General features: G+C 43.7%; 1 protein-coding gene across 4 annotated transcripts in view; it reads right to left on the reverse strand.

Moving 5' to 3' along the window:
• Positions 1-15,290, reverse strand: part of INPP5B (inositol polyphosphate-5-phosphatase B) — a 71,797-nt gene extending 56,507 nt beyond the window's left edge. The window contains exons 1-6 of one of the 4 annotated variants that reach the window (XM_020983617.2): positions 15,183-15,290; positions 14,635-14,777; positions 14,252-14,331; positions 4,178-4,275; positions 3,056-3,085; positions 1,130-1,240 (exon numbers count right to left, since the gene is read on the reverse strand). In XM_020983617.2, the coding sequence (XP_020839276.1) occupies positions 1,130-1,240; positions 3,056-3,085; positions 4,178-4,275; positions 14,252-14,331; positions 14,635-14,691 (376 nt within the window). In that variant the 5' untranslated portion in view covers positions 14,692-14,777; positions 15,183-15,290. Of the gene's footprint in view, positions 1-1,129; positions 1,241-3,055; positions 3,086-4,177; positions 4,276-14,251; positions 14,332-14,634; positions 15,081-15,182 lie in introns of those variants that run through there. The other 3 variants (XM_078145462.1, XM_020983616.2, XM_020983618.2) reach the window with 3 other exon arrangements.
• Between the last annotated feature and the right edge of the window lie 565 nt (positions 15,291-15,855).

The following is a 15,855-nucleotide window of genomic DNA, read 5'->3' on the forward strand; positions in this document are numbered from 1 at the left end:
CCTAAACCCTCCCCCTAACCCCTTTCCCTATTACTATAGAGGGCAACACCATCCTCCTAGTTCCTCGGGCTCAAAGCCTAGGTATCATCCTGGACCCCTAACTCTCTCACACCCCCATATCCAAACTGTTGCCAAGGCTTGTCAATTTCACCTTTGCAACAAATATACCCCCTTCTGCCCTCTGATACTGTCCTCATCCCCTCATACCTAGACTATAGCAATAATCTGCTGGTAGGTCTGCCTGCCTCAAGTCTCTCCCTATTCCAATCCATTCTCCATTCAGCCACTAAGGTGATTTTCCTAAAGCAAAAGTCACCCACTCACCCCTACTGAATAAACTCCCATGCCTTCCTATTGCCTCCAGAATCAAATACAAAATTTGGCATTCACAGCCCCTCATAACCTAGCGCCGCCCCCCCCCCCACTTTTCCAGTCTTCTTACACCTTACTCCTGAACTTGTGTTCTTTGACCCACCGACACTGGCCTCCTGGCTGTTCCACAAACAATATGCTCCATCTCTTGGCTCTGGCCATGCTCTCTGACTGTGTGCTGTGCCTGGGATGCTCCCCCTCCTCTGTTGCACCTACTAACCTCCCTGGCTTCCTTTAAGTCCCAACTAAGATCCTTTTACTGAAAGACTTCCCCAATCCTTCCTAATTCTAATGACTTCCTTCTGTTAATTATTTCCTATTTATCCTGTACAGAACTTGCTTTGTATATATTTGCATGTTGTCTCCCTGGTTAGATTATAAGCTCCTTGAGGACAGGGCCTGTCTTTTGCTTCTTAGCACAGTGCTGCACACATAGTGGGTGCTTAATAAATGTTTATTGATTGATTGATTGATTATTTGAATGTTTGTCTTTCCTGTTATTAAAATCAAAATTCCTTGAATGCTGGCCTATTCTATGCTTAATTTTGTGTTCCCATACATGCCACAGGCCCTGCATTAGGAGGTGCTCGATGGGTTCATTGAATTGAATTGTTGAAGGGTGAAAACCGTAATGGACCCTGGATATGAAATGCACATAGAGTTTGGAGTCAGTCTTTTCCACTCCTACAGAAGCTGGCAGGGGCCCCAAAAGCAAGTGGGATCAAGGGAGAAGGAAGTTAACAGGAGGCTTACCCACCTGGGCAGGATCTGATGACTTCCTGAAGGAACATTCTTGTGTGAGAGCCGAAGGGCAGACGAACAGTGAGGCTTATCTCCTCAGACTCCATCCAGACAGTCACATCAGAGCCTGCACAGAGGAGAGAAGAGCTGAAGCTACAGCTGAAAGGCACAGGGTAAGAGTCCATACTGCTCTACCCTGCACCACTCTAGGTCACCATTACCAAGGGGAGAACGAGCCAGGGTTCCTAAGCTCACCACTTCAAGTTACTCCCTTAGACTTCGAAGATCACATCCAGGCTTAGGACTGATATCCTTGGCAGTATGGCAAAACAAGCTTCCTTAATTTTCTCTGCATTCCTCCCTCCCAGTCCCAGCTCTGTTTCATTTTATGAATGGAACGGAGGAAGGAAAATTGCTAAGCCCATAAGAGGCAATATGATATCATGGGAAGAGTACTGAACCAGGAGATCTGGGTTCAAATCTCAGCTCTGACACTAATTAGTCCTAAAAACTTGGACAAAATGAGGTGGTTGGACTATCTGATCTCTGGTAGACACCTCATAGCTTTCTCTTCTCATTGATGAGTCCCTGGCCTAAGGGCCATGCTCACTCCACTCCTAATTCCTCTGCTCACTCTCCTGATCCTTCTACCTCCTCCCTAGCCAACCAAGCTTCTTTGAGTACCATTCCCCCATTTATCCCCACCCTGACCCTTTCCACTTCCTTTGCAGTGGATAGACATGGAACCAGGACATGGAGCCAGGAAGGCCTGAGCTCTAATCTTGCCTCAGGTACTCCTTAACCATGTGACCTAGGCAAGTAACTTCTCTGCTTCAGTTTCCTCCTTGGTAAAAAGTAAATAATAATAGCATCTACAAATTAGTTAAGATATTGCTTTGTTAACTTTAAAGTGCTATACAAATGCTATCCATGATGATGATGATGATGATGATGATGATGATGATGATGATGATGATGATAACATGTTGTCTTCTCCAGTTAGAATGCAAGCTCCCTGAGGGTAGGGACAAGCTTTTTTCATTGGTATTTGTATGCCCAGTGCTTAGCACAGTGCCAGGTACATTTGTTGTTCTGTTGATTTAGTTGTGTCTGACTGTTCATGACCCCACTTGGGGTTTTCTTGGCAAAGATACTGAATTGGTTTGCCATGTCCTTCTCCAGCACCTGGCACATAGTAAGTACTTAATAAATGCTCTATTAATGGGGGAGCTAGATGGTGCCATTGGTAGAGTGCAGAGCCTGGAGTTAAGAAGACTCATCTTCCTGAGTTCAAATCTGGCTTCAGAACACTTCCTAGCTGTGTGACTCTAGGCAAGTCACTTCACCTTGTTTGCCTTAGTTTCCTCATCTCTAAAAATGAGATGGAGAAAGAAAAGGCCACTCCAGTATCTTTGCCAAGAAAACACCAAATGGGATCGTGAAGAGTTGGACATGACTGAACAACAACCATATATTAATAGATAGAGCAATTGAGCTATCTCTCCCTTCTATATCTAAATCCTATAACTCTAGACTTTTCAGAATGCTTTCCCAACAGTCATTCCATGGTATTATATATCTTATTCTCTTGTATCATTTTATAGAGGAGGAAACTGAGTCCTTGAGTAGTAAATTGACTTACCCAAGATCATACAGGTCATAAGTAAAATGAGGATTTTAACCCAGCTCTTCTGACCCTAAATCTAACATTCTTTCCACTCCCAAAGACCATAGAAATGTTAGATTGCCATGGTCTTCATGCCCCACCATAGCAGTACTTTTGGTAGGTATAGACTGCTCAGATCTTCAACCCAACCACAAATGGTTCTCAAAAGGAAGTGGGGGAGAGGGAGTCTTTTTTCTTTAATCATTCCTCTCTCACACCAGTCCCTGAACCCTTTCCCAATTTGAGGCAAAAAAAAAAAATCATTGGAGCGCTTACCCAGAACATGGAGGTCGCCGTCAGGGGATACTGTCAGAAGGAAAAGAAATGTCATCTCAGAATCAGAAGATCACAACAGATGAGAGGTAGAAGAGACTTCCACCCCATGTCCCCCAGAGGAATCCCCATTATGACAATACTGACAAATGGCCATCTAGCCACTGCTTGAAGACCTTCATTGTGAACTAAACCACCACCTCTCAAGGTAGCTTAATCCCCTTCTGGACAGCTCTAATTGGTAGAAAGTTTTATTCCTGGCATCAAGCCTAAATATGTACCTTTCTGACTTCTACCCAGTGCTCCTAGTTCAGCCCTCTGGGCTGAAACAGAATAAGTCTCTTTTTTTCATCACATCCTTGAAATACTCAGAGCCGATTATCAACACCCCCTCCCCCTACTCCCACCCTGAGTCTTCTCTTCTTCAGGTCTAATATCTCCAGTTTCTTCAAATGATCCTCACATGTCATAGATAGACTTGACCTCCTTCACCATCTGGGTTGCTCTCCAGCTCATCAATGTGTTTTCTAAACTGTGGCACCCAAAACAGAATATTCTAGGTATGGTCTGAGCAAGACAGGCTATCACTTCCTTATTCCTGGCAGCTATATCTCTCAATGCAACCCAAGATTTCATTAGCTTTTTTGGCCTCCATACTGTACCATTAACTCAGATTAACTTTGCACTACAATAAAACCCCTGGATCATTTTTCAGACAAATGATTCTATCTAACCATGACGCCTCACCTTGGACTTGTCAAGTTGATTTTTTAAAAGTGTATGATGACATTCATGACTCCATCTTCCTATATTCAGCCCAGTATTCAAGCCTGTCAAGATCTTTTTTGGATTCTAACTAGCTTGACCTCTGAAAGTCCCATTCATGGGTTCAGGCTTCCACAGTCTGAGGTTTCTGGGGAAGGCCAACTCAAGGACAAAATGAAAAGAGGCCCAAGGGGAAGAGATGAAGCAGCTGCTCCTCCATCCTAGCCCCAAGAGAAGGAGGGAAGGGTCCTTATCAGGATCAAAATTTTGTATTACATTCCCCCACCCCATGCCTAAGATAGCAGGCATTTAAATAATGTCTGTTGTACCACCACCACCTCTCCCACCCCTACAAGGCACCTTCTTCCACTGTAAAATTCCTGGTGATGGGCACCACTTTGTCCAGGGACACATCCTCGCCAGCGATCGCCATCCTTCGATGACTGTACAGGAAGAGGCTGCAGACAGAAGGTTTGTGGCTGCTTAGATGCCCAGGATCATTGATTTCCACAGGCCCTAAGGTTGACCACAGGCCCCCAAAGAAGTCATAAGACCTTGGAAAGCTTTCTGGGAATGAATACGGGAAAGACACTGAGTGCATGGTTAATATACATCTATTATTCAATGGCTACATTAGCCATGACCAATAACTGGCCCAGAGGGGAACACAGAATGAGCAAATCTGATAAATGTAATGAGGCTATAAATCATGAAATAAACTCCCTCCCCATCACTCAGAATCTTCTATAACCTGGAGGCTCTCTGGTTGTAGAATCAATGGCCCCTATGGAACACTCTGGGACCACAGCTAGGGGGAGGGGTGGGGGGGGTGGAGAGGGCTCGTCACATCTTCTGGTAAGCCTTCACTGATTGCCAACCCCACAAGTCAAAATGCTGTCTCTTTCCCTTAACTTTGCCTGGCACTTTACTTAACATTTTTCTTATGCCCTCAAGTCTTCTTTTATATTGTAATGATTTGAGTTCACAAATATTGGAAGTTTCTCCATCTCATCCTGTCCTCTCCTGGCAATGTGCCATCTCCCCTACCTGGGAAGCACCTGGAACAGAATCTGCCCATCATCTCCCTTCTCTGCCAAGTAAATCCTTCCTTCTCTTCAAGACTTCCTCAATTTGTTTTCCTTTTTTTTTTTTTAACCTCCTCAACTTAATTTGACTTAGCAAAACTTGACTAAGCTTTTTCTAAACACTAGGCACTGGTGACACAAAGACAAAAACAAAAAAACTAGTCCCTGCCCTCAAAGACCTTATGGTTTATTGGAGGGAAAGGGGAGGGGTAGCAGAAAATACAACATGAAGACATAAATGAATTTCAGATCCCTAATAGATAAGGGGTCAAAGGACAGGAGCAGTTTCTAAAGGAAGAATGGCAAACTGTCAATGACCACATAAAACCATGGTTCAAATCACTCATAATAAGGGAAATAAAAACTGAAACAACTCTTGAGTTTTCACCTCATACCCAGCAAACTGACAAAAAATATTGGAGGTCTGGGAGAAGACAGGCACATGACTAAATTATTGGCAACAGGGAAAACTGGGGCACATATTCTGGAAAATGGGAATTATGGGAGAAAGGTGAAAAGATTACGCATATCCTTTGGCCCAGCCATCTCATTAATAGACAAATACCATCTGCATTTTTTTTCAATATGGCTAATATGGAAATGTTTTACATGATAGTACATATATAATCTACATTAAATTGTTTGCCTTTGGGAGAGGGGGGAGAAGGAGAAAAAGAATATGAAACTCAAATTTTTTAAATCTTAAAAATTTTTGTTTACATGCAATTGAAGAAAAAATTTAAACAAAAAAGAAATAGAAATATATCCTAAGGAGGTCAAATATAGAAAGTAAGGCCTCATGTATGCCAAAATACTAATAGCATTTTTTTAATGATAACAAAGAACTGGAAACAAAATAGATCCTAACTGATTGGGAGGTGGCTAAAAAACTGTGGTATATGAGGATTTTGAAATATTATTGTGCAGTTAAAAATAGTACAGATGAGGAATTTAGAAAAACTTGGGAAAGTAAGTATATACTAAGTAAAGATAGCGGGGGGGGGGAAAGGAATACTATACACGATGACTACTGTAACGCAAAGAACACTAAAAAATGGTTGAATTCTGAGTGCCTGTAACAACTAATCTTGGTCCCAGAGAAGAGTTAATGGAATAATGGTTAAGTGGGACCCTCTCATGACTGAATTCTGCACATTGTCAGACAAGATCACTATCTTATTTATTTGTGTTTAACTATTACAAGGAAGGATTCAATTCTTGGGTAGAAAAACTCATCCAGAATGATGGCTGTGGTGACCAAAGATATCAATAATTATAATTTTAGAATAAATAAATATGAGGCAGGGGGTTAGTGTAGATAACTCAATAGAGCAGTTTCTAATATGTTTCTATCTTCCTTGGAAGAACAGGAAAGGAAAATTAAACCTTATAGATATCTTGGAAGAGTTGGAACTAGTGAAGTAGGTCAGAGTTTTAATTTGGGGAGAAGAAATTGAGAAAAATTTGGAGGAAGAAAACTCTCTAGGCACAGATACTAGTCTAGATTCTACTTCTGTGTTAAAAGAGGAGCAAAATCGAAGATAATTAAAGAGGACACAGGCAGACCAAAAAGGATGAGATCCTGAAATAGACTCAAGAGAGAAAAGAAGAAAGCAGTTGGCAAAAGAAGGCAGAGTAAGTAAGAAAAAGTAATTGTAGCAATTAGTTGTTGCTCCATCGTGTGTGTGTGTGTGTGTGTGTGTGTGTGTGTGTGTGTGTGTGTGTGTGTGTGTGTCTGTGACTCCATTTAGGGTTTTCTTGGCAAAGATACTGGAGTGGTTTGCCATTTCCTTCTCCAGCTCATTTTACAGATGAGGAAACTGAGGCAAACAGGGTTAAGTCAGAGGGTAAAGCAAATTGAGAGAATGGGTTGGTGGGTGAGGAGACTGGTCCTGAAGAAAGGAGTTTGGTGTTAGGCTGAAAAAGGAGAAGATGTAGCTATACAGTTGTTGGTAAGTCTAAGGAAGGGAAGTTGAGTAGGTTTGCCAGATTATTAAGAGGCCATAAATCTTAATCAGGAACTTAAGCTTGAAGTATAAATACTTGTAAGATGCTCAAATTAAAGGGACACAAACAAAAGGACTGAATATTTCATCCAATATGGAGAATAATAACAAGAAATCGTGCAGTGGCTTTCACTGAGTGTGCAACATTCATATTTCCGCCGGAGTCAGGTGACTTATCTGTGTTCCGATTATACGTAGGTTTGTCTTGGTCATGGAGTAGTTGCTAAAAGAGCTGTGAAGAACACCTCTAAACATTGCAGGATGTTAGGGAGAAGGAGGTGCTCTTAAAGGAAGAAAATCAAGGCTTCAAGGGGAAAAAACAGCGGTCTGAGGTGGTGGAGCAGAGATTTAATTTAATCAGTAGTTTAGAAAATAGTATTACATAGAGGAAACCCAACAGTAAAATCCAAGTTGGAAAAAGGGGAGGATTTCCTCTATGTAACACTATTCTATTTTCCTATTTACTACTTAATCATTTCAAACTTGGCCTACCACAAATGAACTCGTGATCTTCCCAGCTTTCCTGTTCACGCCAAGGTCACCACTATCCTCAGGCTCATAACTTCAGTATCACCCTTGACTCCCCACTCACACTCACCTCACATAGCCAGCCAATCTGTTTTTGTTTGTTCCCCCCCAAAAGCAATGGAGGTTAAGTGACTTGCCCAGGGTGACACAGCTAGTAAGTGTCAAGCGTCTGAGGCAAATTTGAACTCAGGTCCTCCAGATTCCAAGGTCGGTGCTCTATTCTCTGCACCATCTAGCTGCCCCTTTATAGCCAATCTGTTACCAGATCTTGTTGTTTCTGTCTTCTCAATATCTCACCTGTGTGCCATCTATGCATATGCCTATATGCCTCCTCTTCATTCACATAACCATTACCTCCGGGCAAGCCCTTATCACCTATCACCTGGACTATTATAACAGCTTCTAAAATGGTCTCCCTGCCTCCCATCTCTCCCCTCAAGCTACCTTCTACTCAGCTGCCAAAAAGATTTTCCCTAACACACAGATTTGACAATGTCACACTCCCCTGCCCCACCATACATAGACTCCAAAAACTCTAGTGGTTCCCTGATACCTTCAGGATCAAATTTAAAAGCCTCTCTTTGGGGGCAGCTAGGTGGTGCAGTGGATAGAGCACTGGTCCTGGATTCAGGAGGATCTGAATTCAAATCTAGCCTGAGACATACAACACTTACTAGCTGTGTGACCCTGGGCAAGTCACTTAACCCCATTGCCTAGCCAAAAGGAAAAAAAGCCTGCCTTCGGCTTTTAAAGCCTCTTCCGACTTTTTCCAGCCTTCTTACACTTCAATCCCCTTCACATACTCTGTAATCCAGTGACACTGGCCTATGTTCTGTGCCTCAAAGACACTCCATCCTGCCTACTGTCTTTGAAGAAGATACTCCATCTCTCATCTCTGAGTCCCCTATATCTGCCATGTTCCTCCTCCTCACCTCTGCTTCTTGGATTCCCTGGCTTCCTTAAAAATTTAACTCACACTTATGTTTAATAGGAATGTAAATGTATAGCCTATATCAGACTGTGCGCCTTCTGGGGAGGATGGTGGGGAGGAAGAGGGAGAAAAATTTTAAACTCAAAAGCATAGGGAAGTGACTGTAGATAAATCAAAATAAACTAATAAAATTTAAAAAAAAATTAACTCACACCCCACCCTCTGCAACAGGTCTTTCCCAATCACACCTCACCCTTCAGCTAGTGTCTTTCCTCTGAGAGTCCCTCCAATTTACCCTGTTTTTATCTTGTATGTACAGTTATTTACAAATTGTCTCTCCCACTAAAATATGAGTTACTGAGGGCAGAGATCATGTTTTTGCATTTCTTTCTATCCTCAATGCTTGGTATTTAAATGCTTGTTGATTGACTGAGAAAGGGGAGGGAAAGGAGAGAAGTACAATTAGAGTTCAAAACTGGACTTGAAGCTCATCTTGGAGAGGCTAGAGCTGGATGCCCTGAGGTGGGAGAAACTGTTTGAAAGCCAAGGAATAAGAAAAGTGGAGTCACAGAGATCATTCAAGAAGGTCAGAGGAAGAAGAGAAGAGGAGCAGTAACTGGTAATTCCCCGCTCAACAGCTCAGAGTTCAGCTATCTATTGAAAAGATAACAATGGTCTGCTGTCTTCCCTGGGCATAGTTCCAAGACATAACAGGGAAATGTCCTGAGGCTTATCAGAACAGATAGCGACTATCCACTTTTGACGATTTCAATGGATACAAATGAAACATATTGCCCATGCTTATAAAGTCCTGGGCAAGAAACCAAAGGTTTCTTGCGGGGCCCCAGGATGCAGCTTTCTCATTGTTAACCATTTAAAGCAAGAGGTAACAAAGAAGAGAAAAATTATTTGGGGATGTGAACAGTTGGCTAAGAAGGTGGTAGCTGAAGACAGTATTTGTACTTCTGGACAGATTAAAATATAAAATATAAAGATATAATAAAATATAAAGATGACAAATTCCTGGTCAGAGATGAAGTACACCTAACAGAGGTTGATAAAAATGTATTTGCTAAATGTCTTAAACAAAAGGGCTTTAAATTAAAAAAGACAGAGGAGGGAGGGAGAGGGCTGCCGACAGGTACATATCCCTGAAGAGAGTAGCTACGATGAATTAAGAAGAGTAATTGAAACATACAATTCACAGGAAACAAAATCCAAGGGAAGGCTCAGTAGTAAAACCTCATGACTTCCCATTTCTATACACAAATGCCCAGCCGTTATGCAACACATAAGAGGAACTAGAAGTCCTTATGAAAGGAGGCAAACTTAACTTCAAAGATATCACTGAGACCTGGTTGGATAAGACACATGGCCAGATCATGGCTCAAAATGGGCATATCATGTACAAAAGAAACAGAAAAAGAAAAGGTGGTGGAGTGGGACAGCACTGTATCTTAAAGAGATATACACATGTAAGGAACTACAGAAACCAAACAGGGAAGTGTGATGGAATATTTGTATGAATGTTAATGGAGAGAGAAACAGAAGAGATTTCTCAGTGGAGCATACTACAGATTGCCTGGACAAGAAGAGGAAAGAGATCACAAGCCTGGAACAGAGGTATGGTAGAGTAGTGATGGAGGACTTCGATAATCCAGACATCTGCCGGAGATCCCTGTCTCTAACCTTCTGTCTCTCTCTCTTTCCCTCCTTTCCTCTTTCTGTCTTTCCCTGACAAAGCAGGACAGCTAATTTCTTGACTTGCCTTAGTGATAATTTCATCCTTCAACAGGTGAAGGAATGGGGCAGCTAGGTGGCACAGTGGATAGAGCACCAGCTCTGGATTCAGGAGGACTTGAGTTCAAATCCAGCCTCAGACATATAACACTCACTAGCTGTGTGACCCTGGGCAAGTCACTTAACCCCATTGCCTATTCTCCATCACAGTCTCACATTGAGAAACTAGTTGCTGGAGTAGAAATGAAGGTTTGCTGGGGAGAAGTGATGAATTTCCCCAAGCATTTCTGATAGAGGAGGGAAAAATCTCTTCTTACTTTTCCAGTCTGCTTACATTTTACTCTTCTTCCACATATTTAATAATCCAGCCACACTGCTCCTCCAATGCTACATTCCATCTCCCATCTCCCATCTCCATGCCTTTGCAATGACTCTGCCCCATGCCTGGAATACTCTGCCTCTTCACCTCCATCTCTTAAAATCCTGGGTTTTCTTTAAATTCTTCTAAAAAATTAATAAAAATTTCTTTCCAGCTCAAATGCCACTTTCTGCAGAAAGCCTTTCTCCATCTCCCAAGTAGTGACAGCATTCTCCTCTAAGGTCCCCTTTCATCTAGTCTGTATACTATATACCTAATTATTCACTCCCTCACCAGAATGTAAGCTCCTTGAGGGAAAGAACTGGTTTTGCCTTTCTTTGCATCCCCAGCATTTAGTACAGTGCCTGACACATAGTAACCCTTAATAACTGTTGATGAGTTGATTAATTGATTGAGAATCTGACATTCACACTGGATTTTGGGAAGGCAGATTTCACAGGATTCAAGAGAAAATACAAGCTGGAGCCCATGGACTAAAATGCTACGTGGAAAGTCAGCTCAGGAAAGATGAAAGATTTTTAAGAATGAAATTCTGAAGACATGTAGGAAAACAATTTCAGTGATGAAAAGTGGGATTTATTTGAAGTGACCAATGTCGATATACAGGGAACTCACCAATCAACTTAGATTTTAAAAAGAAACGTGCGGAAGATAGAATCGAGTCTATGTAACACTGGACACATATAAAAGTATGGCATGGTCCTGTAAAAATAGTGTCAGAAGGGATAGAGCTTAGGATGAGTTGGAGCTGGCAAAGGAAGTTAAGGACGAAAAAGAGGTGTTTGCCTTTTAAAGCTATATTGAAAGAAAAAGGAGGATCAAAGAAATGATAGGACCTTGGCCTAGGGTGGATGGGACAATGGTAACTGACAACAGAGAGAAGGTAGGGCTGCTCAGTTTTCATTTTGCTTCTGTTTTCTCTAAATGCCTTTTTTTTTGGTTGTGTCAACTAGACATGACCCAACAAAGAATGGCTTAATAGAATTGGTGGCCATGATAAATAAGGAAACAACAAAAGGGCACTTGTCTGTCCTTAATGAACTCAAGTCACCTGGTCCTCTACTACTTAAAGAAATGGCAGGTGTGATTGCTGAGCTATTTATTATCACTAATAATACTTGAAAGACCATAGAAAATGGGAGGGGCACCATGAGACTGGAGAAAGACTCATTGTCCCAATTTTCAAAAGAAGAATAAGGGAACAGTCTATGGTCAGTCAGGCAACCAACATTTACTAAGTGTCTACTATGTGCCACAGACTATGCTAAGCACTCTCAGTTGCTAACAAAGGCTAACAAAGGCAAAAACATTGCTCCAGAGAAGCTCACAGTCTCATGGGGAAGCATTGAACTTAAAGTCAATTCCTGGGAAAATTTTAGAATGGATCATTAAAGAAATGTAGGTGAACACCCAGAAAGAGAACTGATGATTACAAAGACCCTGTCCTACTAAATTAAGCTCATTTCCCTTTTTGAAAAGCTTACTAAAGAAAGAGATTCCCTCACCCCCATTCCAACACCTTGGAGATCTTGGAGCACAGAGGCTGGATGACCATTTTTGGACATGTGATTGTGAGGGATTCCTTTAAACTCTGGTCTGGCCACCGAAGTCCTTTCCAACACTCAATTTTTGTGAGTCTGCGCCTCACCTCAGAACCTCTAGGTTACCATGGGAAAGTCACTTAATTGCTCATGGCTTGAGTTTCCTTATCTGCAAAAGGGGGATGAAGAATACTTGCACAACATATCTCATAGGGTTGTTATGAAGAAAGCACAATGCCAACTTAAAGTGCTGTACAAATGTGAGTTATTATTACGGTGGTCTTTTGAGTAAGGAGAAAGTGTGTACAACAATTGGGGAAGGCTTCATTGAAGAGGCAGCACCTGAGCTGAGACATAAAGCTAAGTCTTCTGAAAGGTAGAGGTGCATATGCATGTGCTGGGGCTTAGGAACATTGTCATGCTGCTCAAACATGGGAGATCCCTCTCAGCTAGAAGAGAGCTCCCCCTCCTTGAAGCTCTCCAGTCATTCTCTTGGGACACTTACTATACTCTGCTTTTTACTGGAGTCATCTGTGTCCTTGTCTAATCTACCTAGTAGACAGGTAAGCTCTTTGAAGGGCAGGAACAGTATTTTGTTTCATCTTTGCATCTCCAGGAATCAAACATAATAGGTGCTTGCTTATTGAACTGAATTGTTTTATTCTATTGACAAATACATGTCACAAGCAGGACATGAACCCAAATCTTCCTGAATTCCATCCTGCTTTCTCCCCTGCTGATGCTCCCTTGGGACCATCAGACAGACCCCTGAGATCATGCCCTGACTGACTTAACCCACTAAGCGTTAGAACCACTGTCCTAGGGCCATATTGTGCCCGAATTAGTGATTGCAAATGTAAGGGTTCGCTATATCTAGCCATTCCCAGGCCCCAGACCTTCCTGGAAATCCCATGTGACTATCCATCCCAGCAACTCCTTTCCCTCTGCCCTGCTGAGGCAAGTACCCCTCATCTCCCCTTTTCATCCATTGCTTCTGGGATATGTGTGTCAGCTGATTCCCCAGTGGTTCCATTCATCATTCCTGTGACTTTCCAAATCAAAGCACCCTCCCTGGCTACCACTTCCTATATTTGTGGTCTCCTTCTACTAGAAAGTAAACTTCTAAAGAGCTTTTCAATTTGTATGACCAGTACTAAACACAGAGCAAACACTTCATAAAGGCTATTTCTTCATGCATTCCTGGCACCAGTTCAATTCAGTTGGCTTATCTCCTTTATACAGAGGCACTCTGCTGTAATGGACACAGGGCCAGCCCTGAGTTCAATCCTTCCTATGACATATATTTGTACTAGCTGTAGTACCATATTAAAATTCCTTAATCTGTCAGTGCCCCAGGCAACTCTCTAACATGATATCAGAAGAAAGCTGCTGAACTAAAACAGCAGAGGACATTTTCACACAGGACTTTCTCCACATTAATAAAAATCACAGAAATGGGCCAATTTTTCCCCTCTATATGATTGCAAGCTCTGTGAAGACAAGGGCTGCATCTTCCTCCTTAAATCTCCCTTCACACTAAGCACAGAGCCTTATGAATGTTGCTATTCTTCAGTCCTGTCCCCCTCTTCATGACCCATTTTGGGGTTTTCTTGGCAAAGATACTGGAGTGGTTTGCCATTTCCTTCTCCTGCTCATTTTACAGATAAGGAACTGAGGCAGTCAGGGTGAAGTGACTTGACCAGGGTCACATAGTAAGTGTCTGAGACTGGATTTGAACTCAGGAAGATGTCTTGCTGACTTCAGGCCCTGCACCACCTAGCTTTGCCTTACACACAGCTGGTTTGTTGAATTATATTGGGTCACTGAACTTTGACCCAATCAATCTAAGCAACACAGTTCCCTGTGTTGTGTTGGGGGGATGGAAGTAAAAGAAGAATAAGACATAGCCCCAGCCCTTTACTAGCTCTGAGGTCTACCCAGAGAGACCAAATTAACACCAGTGCCACAATTAGAGTTCCAAGTTAATTAAATGGTGTGCCAGGGAAAAGCAGGAGACAGCTGCTAAAATGCAAAAACCGTGGGAACAGGAGACCCAAAATTTGGGTTTAATTTCTAGCTCTTCCACTCACTAGCTCAGGAACCTTGGATAGGCCCCTTTCCCTCACCGGACCTCAGTTTCCTCATCTGTAAAATGAAAGGGCTGAAAGAGATGAACTTTAAGGTCCCTTCCGCTTGGCCGTGGTGTCATTCTGAGTTCACTTACGCATACTCCGGGCCACATCGGACCAAGCCCAAGAGGCGGCTTTGTAGACTATCCCCGGCACACACTACACCCTGTACCGCCTGCCGCCCAAGGTCAAGGAAAATAGGAGGGAAGAAGGGAAGTAAGGAAGGGATGTCTTTCAACTAAGCTCACTCCACCCTGATCTTCCCCACCTCTCCCTTACCTACCCAGCAGGGGTACGGGAGCAGTGAGACAGCAATAGAAATGGGACCAGGTTCTGCAGGAATGGGACCAGGAGAGGGAGAAAACTTTTTGTGTTCCCAAGAGCCCCTCACCACCCTGGGCACCACGCAGTGCTCTGCTGCCTTCCTCATTTTCCCCTCCCCCACCCTTCAAGAGCCTGACCTACAAGGAAAGGATACAATAACGCAGTGTTCACCCTGAGCCAGGGTCTCCTGAATGGCCCCAGACTGGTCCATTCTGGCAGCTGCAGCTGGACCCAGAGACGCACAGCTGGGAGCCTGCGAGCGAGGGCGGTAGACTTCCTTAGGTCCAGGCGGGATAACTGAATGGATGTCAGAGAGGGTAGTTAGAGTCCCGGGGCCCCGAAGGGCTGAGAGAGGCGAGAGGAGAGCGGGGGAGGATGAGAAGAGAGGGCAAAGGACGAGAAGTTTTAGGGGATTGGAGTGGCCTGGGACCATAGTCCAGCCCCGCTACTCTTCTCCAATCTCCACCACTCGTTCCCGGGGCGGGTGTCCAGTCGGGTTGCATCAGCCGGAGGAGGGGACAGGAGGGGACGAAGTGTCCTGCAGCGACAGGCAAGTGAATGGGGAGAAGGATACCCCACCCAAGCTACACATCCGCAGCCTCCAACCCCACCCTTGTTAGTCTGCCCACCCGGACTCCAGCCCGGTCCTGCAGCTCATTGCTTAGCCTGCTAGAGCACTCCACTGTTAACCTGCCTGCCTACCTCCGGTGATGTCACTGCCTGCTGAGTGCTGGAGACAACGGAGAGCCTGGGGACTGCGAGACAGCGCCAGCTCACTACACCTCCCTCCAGGCTCCACGCAGCTGCCCGCGGGCCGGGAGGCCAAGGGGCCAGAAGACCTACAAGTCCCAGCCTGCACTGCGCCTGTCCCTACATGACCAGGCTATTAACCCCTTAAGCATCTCCGCAGTCTTGAAGGATCCTTAGCAGACCAGACAGCCCCTGCAAGATTATTGAAAACCACCACGGGCTCCAGGCCATTTAGCACCCCTATCTTCCTACCCTTCCCCCACCCCCACCCCCACCCCCGCCTGCCCCCCATACATATGCAAATACACAAAACCCCATCCCAAGCTGGAGGTCTGAATCCTGGCATGCAAATGGTGTCATACTAAGTAGAACTCAATTCAATAATCCTTTGGTAAACTTCTCTAAGTGAATCTTTGGATTTAGAGACTTCAGAGCTGGAAAGGACCTTAGAGGTCATCTAATCCAAGCCCCCTCCCATTTTACAGATGAGGAAATTGAGGACCAGATAGCTTAAGTGACTTGTAGGCTATCTAGCAGGTAATACGTGAGGAATCCACATCCTATTTCTTCAAATCTAGCACCCTGCCCATTATAACACACTATTAGGTCACAGAGTCTGACACTC

Source organism: Phascolarctos cinereus, unplaced genomic scaffold (assembly GCF_003287225.1).
Source record: "Phascolarctos cinereus isolate Bilbo 61053 unplaced genomic scaffold, phaCin_HiC Scaffold_726;HRSCAF=1367, whole genome shotgun sequence".
Classification (NCBI taxonomy): domain Eukaryota; kingdom Metazoa; phylum Chordata; class Mammalia; order Diprotodontia; family Phascolarctidae; genus Phascolarctos; species Phascolarctos cinereus.